Source organism: Ranitomeya imitator, chromosome 9 (genome assembly GCF_032444005.1).
Source record: "Ranitomeya imitator isolate aRanImi1 chromosome 9, aRanImi1.pri, whole genome shotgun sequence".
NCBI classification, from domain to species: Eukaryota; Metazoa; Chordata; class Amphibia; order Anura; family Dendrobatidae; genus Ranitomeya; species Ranitomeya imitator.
This window is the reverse complement of record NC_091290.1, coordinates 103,203,455-103,218,756: the sequence shown is the minus strand read 5'-3', so window position 1 is coordinate 103,218,756 and position 15,302 is coordinate 103,203,455. Positions and strand designations below refer to the sequence as shown.

Below are 15,302 nucleotides of genomic sequence, written 5' to 3'. Positions count from 1 at the left end.
CCCATCCCAATTCTTTCCCATACAATAGGACATGCTCTCAGGATCCTTTGTAGTGTAAGTTACCATAAACCGTGGTCTCCCTACAAGTGCTTCCTAATATCCAAAGCCTTCAGACACAAGGATTACAATTGTGAATGAGCCAAAGGTCACATATAATACTTAAAGCCTCAGTCAGACATTGTCAATCTTTGGCTACGTTCACATTTGCGTTGTTGGGCGCAGCGTCGCCGACGCGTGCATCATGCGCCCCTATCTTTTACATGGGGGGGCGCATGGACATGCGCCGGTATGCGTTGTATTGCGTTTTACGACGCATGCCTCAATTTGACGCACCAGACAGGGCGTGGAAGACGCTACTTGTAGCGTTTTCCCTGCGCCAAAATTCAAGAACATTACTAGTTTATGGCAACGCATGCGTCAAAAAACGCAGCGTTGTGTTTTGCGTTGTTGGTTGCGTCGACGACGCTGCGCCCAACAACGCAAATGTGAACGTAGCCTTTGAAGGAACAATGCCTGGTAACCTGACTAGACTTAGAGGGATCATCGCTGGTGCACAATTATGACAAATATGGGGTCTTTTAAGCAGATTTCAATTTAGCCCAAACTGCCTGGTATCAAATATGCCTCTAAATGAGGAATGATATTACACATCACATTGCATTTTTAACTTTCCAGGAGGATATTTGTCTTATTACATTGAACAATGACATTTTTACAGCATTTAATCTTATGTTTAACCTTTAGATGGAATTGTCTCCGTACTACGCTATGTCCCACTCTGCTGAGATCTAATATGTCTGTTTGCAGAGCGTCCACCATCTCATCACACACTGCCTGTCAGTATCTCACACGTCCCTGTGAGATCATTTTCCTAATTCTGGAATCTTGCTAATTAAATTTGCAGCACTTCTGTAATGTGGATTAGACACAATCCTGCCAGGCTGTGGTGGTGATTGATAGGATGGACTGTGCCCCACTCTTGGGTCTCTGAGTAGTTGGAGCTTGTCTCATGGTTCCTTCTGACATCTCAGAGGTTAAATTAAAACAAAAAAAGGGTCCAGCTAAATTGGAATTATGGGAGGTCCTCCTGGTGGAAGTTATAAGCTCCAACTCATGGTCGTGTCGGTTTCTTGAAAAGAGTCCTTGAGAATGGAGGAACTAGCTAGAGAGAGCATCAGCTTGCTGGCCAAGCCAGGTGCAGAATGTGGGACCCCCAGTTTATCCTCCATTGGAGCCATATTTATCATGTTAAAGTCTGCGCTGGGAGCTGGACTCCTTAATTTTCCATGGGCATTCAACCGAGCAGGTGGGATGCAAATTGCTGTCACAGTGGAACTGGTAAGTGACCGTCTCTCAATTCACACAAACTTTTACCCATCAGTGCCCTCTTCATTGGATTGGATTTTTTTCATACTTTTGGGGTGCAGGGGTTGTAACAATTGGGCATGGTTCGTTCCTATAATTAATGCAATGCTCATTATTATGCATTTGATTTCTGGATGTTTGTTTCATTGTGTAGGTATTTATTGTACTTGTGTTTTGGCGATATTCTAGTCATGCCCAATAGGTAAGCGACTATAGATTATACAAAAAGTGGCAGCCTTTCTTCAAAAAATGGTGTTTTTGTTTTTTGTTTTTTTTTAAGTAGCAAAGTGTTTCTAAGTTTGGACAAAAATAGTTTTTTATTTTAAAACTCAATAGTGTGTATGACAATATTAACTTTAATATATTATCGGAGAAATCCGCTTTTCTCCTCCTGGACTTATCTTTCATTCTCCATTCGTAGGTAACATCTGGGAAGACCAGTTTCTCATTACTGAGATAAAAGATGATAGTTTGGTGTTTAACATTCTATGAAGGAGCTAGATGATGACATTTTGCTGGAAGTTCTCCTCAAATGTCAGATTCAGTTCTCCATAGAACTTCATGAGCACCAACTGCTATCTCCGTAATGTAACATTTTGTACTCTCTGAAGACAAATATTACCTGTAAATTAAGAATGAAAGATCAGTCTAGGAAGAGAAACAGATTTCTCTGGTAAGATGTTACACATATAATCTAAGACGATTACTCTTTAAGGTATACTCAAGACCCAATCATATCAATCCATATTATCCTTTTATGGCCATGATCTGCAGTGAGGTTTAACATCATTTCTATAATTCTCCAGTAGTGGATTGCTTATTACTGTTACGTTGGCCACTTGGTCACCTCCTAAGTGCAGCTCCACTCAATGCGTGTTTCGCTCTGCACCACCCAGTACCTGGCCGTCGCTCTGAGCTGCCTTTTGCTTCTCTCTCAGCTCTGTTGTTGTTGCTATATGGGGGTACAGCTGAACTCTGCAGGCATTTGCATCCATTCTGTTCTGCAGCTGTCTGCTTCCCCGGCCTGTCACCTGCCAGAGGGTGATATATTGGGCGACTCCACCCTCCATTCCTCACCTAAACTTAGTTTCCTAGTAGCTCAGTCTCTACAGTCCTGTACTGGAATATTCCAGTTTTGTCTCACCTGTTATTGACTTGGTTGACCCTCTTGTTTATCCTTGATCTCTCCACTCCTGACCTCGTCTATGAATTCTGAACTTGTGCTGCCTGCCCTGACCTTGAACCATCTGACTCCTCTTCTGGCTCACCCATCTGTACCTGAGTCTCTGACCATCTGCTCAGCTGCTACAGTCCCATGCACGGTCTTGGAGTAGTACACGGTATCTCCCGGTGGCCCACTCTATCTTCACTAGCATAGGGTATAGTGAAGACCAGAGGTGTCAAACTGCATTCCTCGAGGGCCGCAAACGGGTCATGTTTTCAGGATTTCCTTGCATTGCACAGGTGATGATTTAATCACCTGCACAGAATGATTCCAGCACCTTGTGCAATACAAGGAAATCCTGAAAACATGACCTGTTTGCGGCCCTCGAGGAATGCAGTTTGACACCTCTGGTGAAGACCCAGTAGATGGCTTGTCACAACCCTCCGGAGTAAGCCCAGCCTGTGGTCCGCACCCACCAACATTGCAAGTACACTATGTTCATATAAAATTTTTATCATATATTTGAAGCAGTTGTTGTTCAAAAACACAGCTAAAACTTTGTTCACATGTCTGTTTGACACAAACCGAACAGACAAATGGAATCAGGATCCTATCATTCCTGTTTTAAGCGTTCTCAAGAACAGAGGGAATTGTAGTATTTACTGCTCGTTGCCTAGCTTACCGGGTACCCTTACAGTTTCACGTGATTCAGCCATCTTGATTGCTGCTCCTCTGATGCGGCAATGTTAAAGCTGCCTTGGCTAGCATAGAGACTGGGTCTACAGCGAATAGCGGCAGACCACACAAACTGCTATGCTGCCCAGTGCAATAATGTTTGTTCCCTGTGTGAGCAGGTTGCAAGATGCAGTTAGGGACCAGAGGCAGAGCAAAGGTTAACATGGGGTTTAATTGAACAGTGGATACTCCACGCAGGGAGAAGAGGAGGCAGGGATTTGTAACTTGGGGAAAAACAGGCACAGGTAAACAAGGTAAAGAGTTCAGAGGTAATAGACTTATCAGTCCGACAACATCAGGAGTGGAATTCCTGGATGCAGATTGTGGTGCCAAGGTCGTGGCACGTATGGGGGTCCAATCTAGTCCAGGAGAAGATGGCATCCTGAATCTTGGCGGCAGTGATTCCTTGTGGTCCCGATGGGGGGTCCTGGGTCTGGAAGCCAAAGTGCAGGCAGGAGCTAAGACTTTAGCCCCAGCAGAGGCTAGGGCTCCTTGGCTGGTTAAATGCAGGCTGATCAGGATACAGTTCACAGCGGGTCACCTGGCTTCCCTGCCGGTATGTGCGCACGCCTATGTCCTGACGGCGGTGTCAGCGGTCCCAAGGTACATCTGTTTAGTCTCCAGTCATGGATCTGAGGCCCTTCAGGCTTAGGACTGCCCCGGCATGGTGCTCAAAGGTCGGAGCGCTGACACTGACTACCTGCGCACTGTACGCTCCCACCAAGTCTGATTGATTTCCGGTGTGCTGCGGCTTTTTTAGCTTAGCCATGCCCACAATCACTGAGTGCAAAGGTCGGTCCAGGGCCTTAAGCTTTCTCCCATGCAACATCAGCTCTGGATCCATCACAGAAAAGGTACTCCTGATCCGGTTCTTCTCCTTACACCTGTGCCACCATTCAGTCTGAGTCTCAGCACAGCTGTGAGGGGGGGACTCTGGGAACATCATCTGTAGATGAGATCACTGTGGGGGCAGTGTGTGGATATCCTACTGTGAAAGGGGCACTGAAGGGGAATCTCGTTGTGGGGCACTGAGGGCATCATACAGCATGTGGGGAGAATTTTTGTTGGCATTTTACGGTGTCATGAAGTGTTTCCTAGTAGCTAAGAACACAAAGGGCACAATTGATATGCAAGTATCGCAATACATGCCCCTCTCCCTGCCTTTTTTTAAAAGTTAAGAGGCATGCCCTTCTGTGATTCCGCCATGACCCTGCCTACTCCACAGAATATTTTTTTTTGTTTGTTGGAAGGACCTTTGCTATTGTGAATATCTGAGCTTGTGAGTTGTAGATATCGGCTAGGCAGGTTAAGGATGCAGCTAGCTTTATTTCTTCCATCCATGGTTATACAGAAAATCCAGGTGGATGGCCAAAATACAATGTCGTCAGTCCACAAGTTCCCATCCTGAGATCTGTAGTTCCTCTGCCCCATACTAGGTGATCCCTACGGTCTCCCGACTTTTGGCTGGCCCACAGCTTTTGGTATCTCCCACCAGTATAGGGTGCATTCAAGGCCTATGATCCTCCCAGAAGATGGATGTCACTATCGTAGCTCGTGAATACCCCTCCAGCCAACAAGGACCCAATTTTCTTGTGAGTCTCCTCAATACCCCAAGCTGCCCACCAGAATTAAGCCCAGAACTCAGGAAACTCACCCCTTCCAAAGCTAACTGTATTGATGGGGGGGGTCTCACTCAGGCTGGGACTGCATGTGAGACCCCTCTGTGGTAACGGCTCCCCTGGGTCTACAATCCCCAACCACACAATCTGCCTAGTGGCTGGGAGAACAATGACTCGATACCCCTGAGATACTGATGATATTAATGGAATGATCGCTTTACATTTACCTTTAGCAATTTCCTGTCTGGCCTTTAGGCCATGTGCATACGTTCAGGTTTTCGCGTTTTTTTTCACGCTAAAAACGCTATTAAAAACTTATTAAAACGCATACATTATGCATTCTATCATTTAGAATGCATTCTGCATGTTTTGTGCACATGGATGCTTTTTTTTCCGCGAAAAAAACACACCGCGGTAAAAAAATGAGCATGTTCATTATTTTTGCGGATTTTCTGCATTTTTCCCGCAATTCTATGCATTTGGGAAAAAACGCGTCAAAAATGCGGTAAAAACGCATGCGGATTTCTGACAGAAATGTCCGTTTTTTGTCAGGAAAATTTCTGCAAGAAATCCTGACGTATGCACATACCCTCAGATATACTTAAGATCCATCCAGCATGTCTTCCTCTGCTTGCTGTCACTGAATGGATGGAAACCTTGATTTCAGAGGCTGAACTGACAAGCAAGCAAATCTCTAAGGCTATGTGCACACGTTGCGTTTTTTACCGCGGAACCGCGGCGATTTTGCAGCTGCGGGTCTGCAGCAGTTTCCATAGCGTTTACAGTGACATGTAAACCCTATGGAAACCGCAAACCGCTGTGCACATGCTGCGGGAAAAACCGCGCAGAAACGCAGCGGTTTATAACCCGCAGCATGTCACTTCTTTGTGCAGAATCGCAGCGATTCTGCACCCATAGAAATGCATTGATCCGCTTACTTCCCACATGGGGCTGTGCCCACCATGCGGGAAGTAAGCGGATAATGTGCGGGTTATACCCGGGGTGGAGGAGAGGAGACTCTCCTCCAGGCCCCGGGAACCATATTTGTGTAAAAAAAGAATTAAAATAAAAAATAATGTTATACTCGCCTCTGAAGTCTCAGCGCTGTACGCGGCCGTCCGGTCTGGGTTGCTGTGCGAGCAGGGCCTGCGGTGACGTCGCGGTCACATGACCGTGACGTCACGAAGGTCCTTCTCGCACAGCATCTTTGGAACCAGACCGCCGCCTGCAGCGCCGAGGAGATCGGGACGTCAGAGGGTGAGTACGAGGGGCGATCCAAAAGTAATGATAATCAATACTAAACACAATGAATATAGTCAAATTTTTTTTTTTTCTACGCAGTCTCCTAACAAGTCTATACATTGAGTCTATCTCTTTTCTAAACTTAGAATTCCCTTCGAAAACAATTCTTGATCTTGACCCTCAAAATAATCCCCAACAGCGGTTATCACGTCTCTATTGTCGTCAAATTTCTCGCCCCGGAGGTGTTAATTGAGCCGAAGAAAGAGAAAGAAGTCACTGGGGGCTAGATCTGGCCAATAGGGGGGGTGTTCCACCAGTTCAAAGCCCGCTTCTTGAATGGTAGCCATGGCAACAGCAGCTTTGTGAGCCGGCGCGTTATCTTGGTGAAACAGCACTCCAGCCCGCAGTTTGCCGCGCCTTTTCTCCTTGATAGCCTCCCACAATCTTCTTATTTGTTCTGCGTAGTAGGAGCCTGTAATAGTGGCTCCCTTCTCCAAATAGTCCACCATAATAATTCCTTCAGTGTCCCAAAAAACGGACGCCATAACCTTCCCTGCTGAGCTTGACACTTTGAATTTCTTCGGTGTCGGCTCGTTTCTATGTCATCGATTGTTGTTTAGTTTCGGGATCAAAGTGGTGGATCCAAGTCTCGTCCATGGTCAAAAAACGTGACAAAAAATTTTCCTTGTCTGCTTGGAACTTTTCGAGATTTGCTATTGAAATGTCAACTCGCTTCTTCTTTTGCTCATCGGTTAACATTTTTGGCACCCAACACGCGGAGACCTTTCTCATATGCAATTCTTTTGCAAGGATTCTTTGAATACTGCCATATGAGATCCCTGGGACCTCAGCTACATGCCTGATAGTCACTCTTCAATCTGCCAATACAACTTCTTCAACTTTTTTCACGTTTTCTTCATTGAGGGACGTGGATGGGCGTCCTTCGCGATGTTCATCTTCCGTCGATGTTCTTCCCAGCGTAAATTCCTTGGCCCATCGTGCAAATGTGGAATATGGAGGAGAAGTCCCCCAATGTTTCCACCAAGTCGCTGTGTATGTCTTTGGTAGTCATTTTTTTCAAGCAGAGGTATTTGATGACAGCTCTGAGCTCGTTTTTTTCCATTTTGATGTTCACTCCTCGGCAGTTCATATTCAAATGAATGTAGCTCCTGGGAATCGTGGTCTATTTAAGTTATTTTTTTTCCTGGACTAGTGGGTACCTAAGAGAGAAGAAAACATTTTATTTTAACCCCTTTCTGACATCGGACGTACTATCCCGTCCATGTGGGGTGGGCCCCTATGACCATGGACGGGATAGTACGTCCAGCGCGATCGGCGGCGCTCACGGGGGGAGCTCCGCAGATCGCGGCCGGGTGTCAGCTGCCTATCGCAGCTGACATCCGGCACTATGTGCCAGGAGCAGTCACGGACCGCCCCCGGCACATTAACCCCTGGCACACCGCGATCAAAGATGATCGCGATGTGCCGGCGGTGCAGGGAAGCATCGCGCAGGGAGGGGGCTCCCTGCGGGCTTCCCTGAGCCCCCCGCAGCAACGCGATGTGATCGCGTTGCTGCGAGGGTCTTACCTCCCTCCCTGCCTGTTCCAGACCCGGATCCAAGATGGCCGCGGATCCCGGTCCTGCAGGGAGGGAGGTGGCTTCACAGAGCCTGCTCAGAGCAGGCACTGTGAAGCAGCCTGCACTGCTCTCAGATCGGTGATCTGACAGAGTGCTGTGCAAACTGTCAGATCACCGATCTGTGATGTCCCCCCTGGGACAAAGTAAAAAAGTAAAAAAAAAAATTTTCAAATGTGTAAAAAATAAAAATAAAAAAATTCCAAAATAATGGAAAAAAAAAATATAATATTCCCATAAATACATTTCTTTATCTAAATAAAAAAAAAAAACAATAAAAGTGCACATATTTAGTATCGCCGCGTCCGTAACGGCCCGACCTATAAAACTGGCCCACTAGTTAACCCCTTCAGTAAACACCGTAAGAAAAAAAAAAAAAAACTAGGCAAAAAACAACGCTTTATCATATCGCCGAACAAAAAGTGGAATAACACGCGATCAAAAAGACAGATATAAATATCCATGGTACCGCTGAAAACGTCATCTTGTCCCGCAAAAAACGAGCCGCCATACAGCATCATCAGCAAAAAAATAAAAAAGTTATAGTCCTGAGAATAAAGCGATGCAAAAATAATTATTTTTTCTATAAAAGTTTTTATCGTATAAAAGCGCCAAAACATAAAAAAATGATATAAATGAGGTGCCGCTGTAATCGTACTGACCCGAAGAATAAAACTGCTTTATCAATTTTACCAAACGCGGAACGGTATAAACGCCTCCCCCAAAAGAAATTCATGAATAGCTGGTTTTTGGTCATTCTGCCTCACAAAAATCGGAATAAAAAGCGATCAAAAAACGGCACGTGCCCGAAAATGTTACCAATAAAAACGTCAACTCGTCTCGCAAAAAACAAGACCTCACATGACTCTGTGGACCAAAATATGGAAAAATTATAGCTCTCAAAATGTGGTAACGCAAAAAATATTTTTTGCAATAAAAAGCGTCTTTCAGTGTGTGACGGCTGCCAATCATAAAAATCCGCTAAAAAACCCACTATAAAAGTAAATCAAACCCCCCTTCATCACCCCTTTAGTTAGGGAAAAATTTAAAAAATGTATTTATTTCCATTTTCCCATTAGGGTTAGGGCTAGGGCTAGGGCTAGGGTTAGGGCTACAGTTTGGGTTGGGGCTAAAGTTAGGGTTCGGGTTGGGGCTAAAGTTAGTTAGGGTTTAGATTACATTTACAGTTGGGAATAGGGTTGGGATTAGGGTTAGGGGTGTGTCAGGGTTAGAGGTGTGGTTAGGGTTACTGTTGGGATTAGGGTTAGGGGCATGTTTGGATTAGGGTTTCAGTTATAATTGTGGGGTTTCCGCTGTTTAGGCACATCAGGGGCTCTCCAAACGCGACATGGCGTCCGATCTCAATTCCAGCCAATTCTGCGTTGAAAAAGTAAAACAGTTCTCCTTCCCTTCCGAGCTCTCCCGTGTGCCCAAACAGGGGTTTACCCCAACATATGGGGTATCAGCGTACTCGGGACAAATAGAACAACAACTTTTGGGGTCCAATTTCTCCTGTTACCCTTGGGAAAATACAGAACTGGGGGCTAAAAAATATTTTTTGTGGGAAAAAAAGATTTTTTATTTTCACGGCTCTGCGTTACAAACTGTAGTGAAACACTTGGGGGTTCAAAGCTATCACAACACATCTAAATGAGTTCCTTAGGGGGTCTAGTTTCCAAAATGGTGTCATTTGTGGGAGGTTTCTACTGTTTAGTTACATTAGGGGCTCTGCAAATGCAATGTGACACCTGCAGACCATTCCATCTAAGTCCTCATTCCAAATGGAGCTCCTTCCCTTCCGAGCCCTCCCATGCGCCCAAACAGTGGTTCCCCCCCACATATGGGGTATCAGCGCACTCAGGACAAATTGGACAACAAATTGTGGGGTCGAATTTCTCCTGTTACCCTTGGGAAAATTCAAAACTGGGGGCTAAAAAATAATTTTTGTGGGAAAAATTTTTTGTTTTATTTTTACGGCTCTCCATTATAAACTTCTGTGAAGCCCTTGGTGGGTCAAAGCGCTCAGCACACATCTAGATAAGTTCCTAAGGGGGTCTACTTTCCAAAATGGTGTCACTTGTGGGGGGTTTCTACATTAGGGGCTCTGCAAACGCAATGTGACACCTGCAGACCATTCCATCTAAAGGCCCCTTCACATTTAGCGACGCTGCAGCGATACCGACAACGATCCGAATCGCTGCAGCGTCGCTGTTTGGTCGCTTGAGAGCTGTCACACAGACCGCTCTCCAGCGACCAACGATGCCGGTAACCAGGGTAAACATCGGGTAACTAAGCGCAGGGCCGCGCTTAGTAACCCGATGTTTACCCTGGTTACCATCCTAAAAGTAAAAAAAAACAAACAGTACATACTTACCTACAGCCGTCTGTCCTCCAGCGCTGTGCTCTGCACTCCTCCTGTACTGTCTGTGTGAGCACAGTTGCCGGAAAGCAGAGCGGTGACGTCACCGCTCTGCTTTCCGGCTGACCGACGCTCACAGACAGTACAGGAGGAGTGCAGAGCGCAGCGCTGGAGGACAGACAGCGGTAGGTAAGTAACTAGTGTTTGTTTTTTTTTACTTTTAGCATGGTAACCAGGGTAAACATCGGGTTACTAAGCGCGGCCCTGCGCTTAGTTACCCGATGTTTACCCTGGTTACCAGTGAAGACATCGCTGGATCGGTGTCACACACGCCGATCCAGCGATGTCTCCAGGGAGTCCAGCGACGAAATAAAGTTCTGGACTTTATTCAGCGACCAACGATCTCCCAGCAGAGGCCTGATCGTTGGTCGCTGTCACACATAACGATTTCATTAACGATATCGTTGCTACGTCACAAATGGCAACGATATAGTTAACAATATCGTTATGTGTGAAGGTACCTTTAGTCTGCATTCAAATGGCACTCCTTCCCTTCCGAGCCCTCCCATGTGCCCAAACAGTGGTTCCCCCCACATATGGTGTATCATCGCACTCAGGACAAATTGGCAACAAATTTTGGGGTCCAATTTCTCCTGTTGCCCTCGGGAAAATACAAAACTGGGGGCTAAAAAAATAATTTTTGTGGGAAAAAAATTTTGTTTTATTTTTACGGCTCTGCATTATAAACTTCTGTGAAGTACTTGGTGGGTCAAAGTGCTCACCACACCTCTAGATAAGTTCCTTAGGGGGTCTACTTTCCAAAATGGTGTCACTTGTGGGGGGTTTCAATGTTTAGGCACATCAGTGGCTCTTCAAACGCAACATGGTGTTCTATCTCAATTCCTGTCAATTTTGCATTGAAAAGTCAAACGGCGCTCCTTCCCTTCCGAGCTCTCCCATCCGCCCAAACAGTGGTTTACCCCCACATATGGGCTATCAGCGTACTCAGGACAAATTGTACAACAACTTTTGGGGTCCAATTTCTTCTCTTACCCTTGGGAAAATAAAAAATTGAGGGCGAAAAGATAATTTTTGTGAAAAAATATGATTTTTTATTTTTACGGTTCTACATTATAAACTTCTGTGAAGCACTTGGTGGGTCAAAGTGCTCACCATACCTCTAGATAAGTTCCTTAGGGGGTCTACTTTCCAAAATGGTGTCACTTGTGGGGGGTTTCAATGTTTAGGCACATCAGGGGCTCTCCAAACGACACATGGCGTCCCATCTCAATTCCAGTCAATTTTGCATTGAAAACTCAAATGGCGCTCCTTCGCTTCCGAGCTCTGCCATGTGCCCAAACAGTGGTTTACCCCCACATGTGGGGTATTGGCATACTCAGGACAAATTGTACAACAATGTTTGGGGGCCGTTTTCTCCTGTTACCCTTGGTAAAAATAAAACAAATTGGAGCTGAATTAAATTTTTTGTGAAAAAAAGTTAAATGTTCATTTTTATTTAAACATTCAAAAAAATCCTGTGAAGCACCAGAAGGGTTAATAAACTTCTTCAATATGGTTTTGAGCACCTTGAGGGGTGTAGTTTTTAGAATGGTGTCACACTTGGGTATTTTCTATCATATAGACCCCTCAAAATGACTTCAAATGAGATGTGGTCCCTAAAATAAAATGGTGTTGTAGAAATGAGAAATTGCTGGTCAACTTTTAACCCTTATAACTCCCTAACAAAAAAAAATTTTGGTTCCAAAATTGTGCTGATGTAAAGTAGACATGTGGTAAATGTTACTTATTAAGTATTTTGTGTGACATATCTCTGTGATTTAATTGCATAAAAATTCAAAGTTGGAAAATTGCGAAATTTTCATAATTTTCGCCAAATTTCCGTTTTTTTCACAAATAAACGCAGGTACTATCAAAGAATTTTTACCATTGTCATGAAGTACAATATGTCACGAGAAAACAGTGTTAGAATCACTGGGATCCGTTGAAGCGTTCAAGAGTTATAACCTCATAAAGGCACAGTGGTCAGAATTGTAAAAATTGGCCCGGTCATTAACGTGCAAACCACCCTTGGGGGTAAAGGGGTTAATTTCTGTGTGCAATAGAAATAACCGATTATCATTACTTTTGGATCACCCCTCGTATATCATTATTTTATTGTTTTTAACTTTACTATTGATGCTGCATATTGCTGAATATGCAGCATCAATAGTAGGAGTAAAATCCCGCAGCGGAACCCGCAGGACAAACCGCAATAAATCTGCAGGGATAACCGCAGCGGGTTTGCCCTGCAGATTTATCAAATCCGCTGCGGGGAAACCCGCAGGGACAGGACGCAACATGTGAACATGGCCTTATACAACACAACAATAATATTGACGTAACCGGTGCTCCGTGCTGGAAAAAGTCTGCATCCCTTAGTCGTGGACTGCATTGGTCTAATAGTCTTTAAGTGGCAAGCTCTTCACAGCTATGTTCACCGTGATTTCCATGTTCCTGGTCAGAATTGTCAATCAGGAAGTACTCCTGCGAAAAGCTGTTGAAAACAACCTTTTAAATCAAAGGAATAAAGTTTATTACTGCAGGGGAGGTTTCTCTCTTCAAGGGAAGAACTGTTCTTTTGAGAATGTTGCACATATTTCATTCATTAACCCCTTTACCCCACCCCAAGGTGGTTTGCACATTATTGACCAGGCCAATTTTTACAATTCTGACCACTGTCACTTTGAGGCAATAACTCTGGGTCGTTTCAACGTATCCCACAGATTCTGAAACTTTGTTGTTTTTTTTTTTTTTTTTTCATGACATATTTTACTTCATGATGGTAAAAGTTCTTTGATATAACTTGCATTTGTTTGTGGGGGGGGGAGGGAATATGGAGAAAATTTTAGAAATTTAGCAATTTTAAAACTTTAAGGCTGGAGTCACACATAACATATAAAAAATCTGTCCAATTTTTGTCTGCTGAGAATCGCACAAATGTTCTCCGTATGGTGATCCGTATGTCATCTGTGTGCAACGCCAGGATGCGTTTTTTTTTTTTTACTCAAAGCATCTGTGTGTCATCTGTATGGTGAGATACTATTATTAATAATAATTATTATTATTTTGCTTGTATAGGGATGATGCTGCATCTCTATGCTATGCAAACTGTCAGGGCTGCACAGACAGACCAAGTTGCTGATCATGCTCTGAGCATGATCAAGCAATTTTACTAGCTCTGGTGAGCCGAATGGCAACGATCGAGACCCCACAATGACATCAGGGGGTCTCCGATCCAAAGGCAGAGGGACTGTATTCACTCTGCCTGCTTCTGAAATACTATGATTGGGTTCGATCGCAGCATTCAGGCTGTGTGCACACGTTGCTGATTTTTCACGGTTTTTCGCTATAAAACCACAAAAAAACAGCATTCATTATGCATCCCATCATTTAGAATGAATTCTGCAATTTTTGTGCACATGAGGTGTTTTTTTTTTTCGTGAAAAAAACGCATCGTGTTCATTAATTTTGCGGATTTCCCACTATATAATGCACTGGGAAATGTCTGGAAAAATCTGCAAAAAAACGCGCAAAAAGCGCATGCAGATTTCTTGCAGAAAATTTCAGCTTTTTCTCAGGAAATTTCTGCAAGAAATCCTGAACATGTGCACATAGCCTCAGGGTGTTAAATTGCAAGGAGCGGTGCAGGACCACTCCTGGCACTTATTGCAGGATATCAGAATCAGCGCACACCCTCCTCTGTGCGCGAGCGATCGCCAAGACAAGACAGCACAGGTCAATAAGACCCAGGTCACAGTGATGTATGGATGTCTCGGGTGGGGGTTAAAGTGGTTGACCACTTTATTTTTATAGTAACAGATGTGCTGTGATTTCTGGCACTTGCTGTTAAATAGGTACTAGATGGTGGCCTGATTCTAACGCATCGGGTATTCTAGAATATGCATGTCTACATAGTATATTGCCCAGCCACGTAGTATACAGCACAGAACCACATAGTATATTGCCCAGTCCACGTAGTATATTGCCCAGTCCACGTAGTATATTGCCCAGTCCACGTAGTATATTGCCCAGTCCACGTAGTATATTGCCCAGTCCACGTAGTATATTGCACAGCCCACGGAGTGTATCACACTGCCTATGTAGTATACAGCACAGAGCCACGCGGTATATAACACAGCCCACGTAGTATACAGCAGTGTGGGCACCATATCCCTGTTAAAAAAAATAATTAAAATAAAAAATGGTTATATACTCACCTCCTGGGATCCAGCGGAGCTCCGGCTATAGGCGCGCGGCTGCCGCCATCTTCCGTTCCCAGGATGCATTGCGAAATTACCCATATGACTTGGCGGTCTCGCGAGACTTCTGGGTAATTTCGCAATGCATCACCGGGGACGGAAGATGGCAGCCGGCGCAAGCGGCTCAGCGGACAACGGAGGGTGAGAATAGCAGGTTTTTTGTTTTTTTTATTATTTTTAACATTACATTTTTTACTATTGATGCCGCATACGCAGCATCAATAGTAAAAGGTTGGGGACACACACGGTTAATAGCAGCGGTAGCGGAGTGCGTTACCTGCGGGATAACGCGGTCCGTTACCGCCTGCATTAACCCTGTGTGAGCGGTGACCGGTGGGGAGTATGCGGGCGCTGGGCAGTGACTGCAGGGAGTGAGGAGCGGCCATTTTCTTCCAGACTGTGCCTGTCGCTGATTGGTCGTGGCTGTTTTGCCGCAACCAATCAGCGACTTGGATTTCCAGGACAGACAGACGTTAACCGTAGACAATTATATAGCAGATGACTGCTCTTGTTAGTGCAGCTTTCCTCACAGATTATATGCAGATGATTCACACGAAATTAAAATATTGCAACAAGTTAATTTATTTCAGTTTTTCATTACAAAAAGTGAAGCTCCTATTATATAGTCATTACAAACAGAGTGATTTTTTTTTTCAAGTGTTTATTTCTGATAGTTGATGATTATGGCTAACAGCCAATGAAAACCCAAAAGTCATTATCTCAGTAAATTAGAATACTTATAACACCAGCTTGAAAAATTACTTTAAAATCTGAAATATTGGCCTACTGAAATGTATGTTCAGTAAATGCACTCAATATTTGGTCTGGGCTCCTTTTGCACCAATTACTGCATCAATGCTGTG

At 44.5% G+C, this 15,302-nt stretch overlaps 1 protein-coding gene across 1 annotated transcript in view; it reads left to right on the top strand.

The window, feature by feature from the left end:
• Positions 1-1,140: 1,140 nt before the first annotated feature.
• SLC38A8 (solute carrier family 38 member 8) overlaps positions 1,141-15,302 on the top strand; it is a 99,784-nt gene continuing 85,622 nt past the window's right edge. Inside the window, exon 1 of the mRNA XM_069740428.1 lies at positions 1,141-1,338. Coding sequence (XP_069596529.1) covers positions 1,150-1,338 — 189 coding nt within the window. The 5' untranslated portion in view covers positions 1,141-1,149. The remainder of the gene's footprint in view (positions 1,339-15,302) is intronic.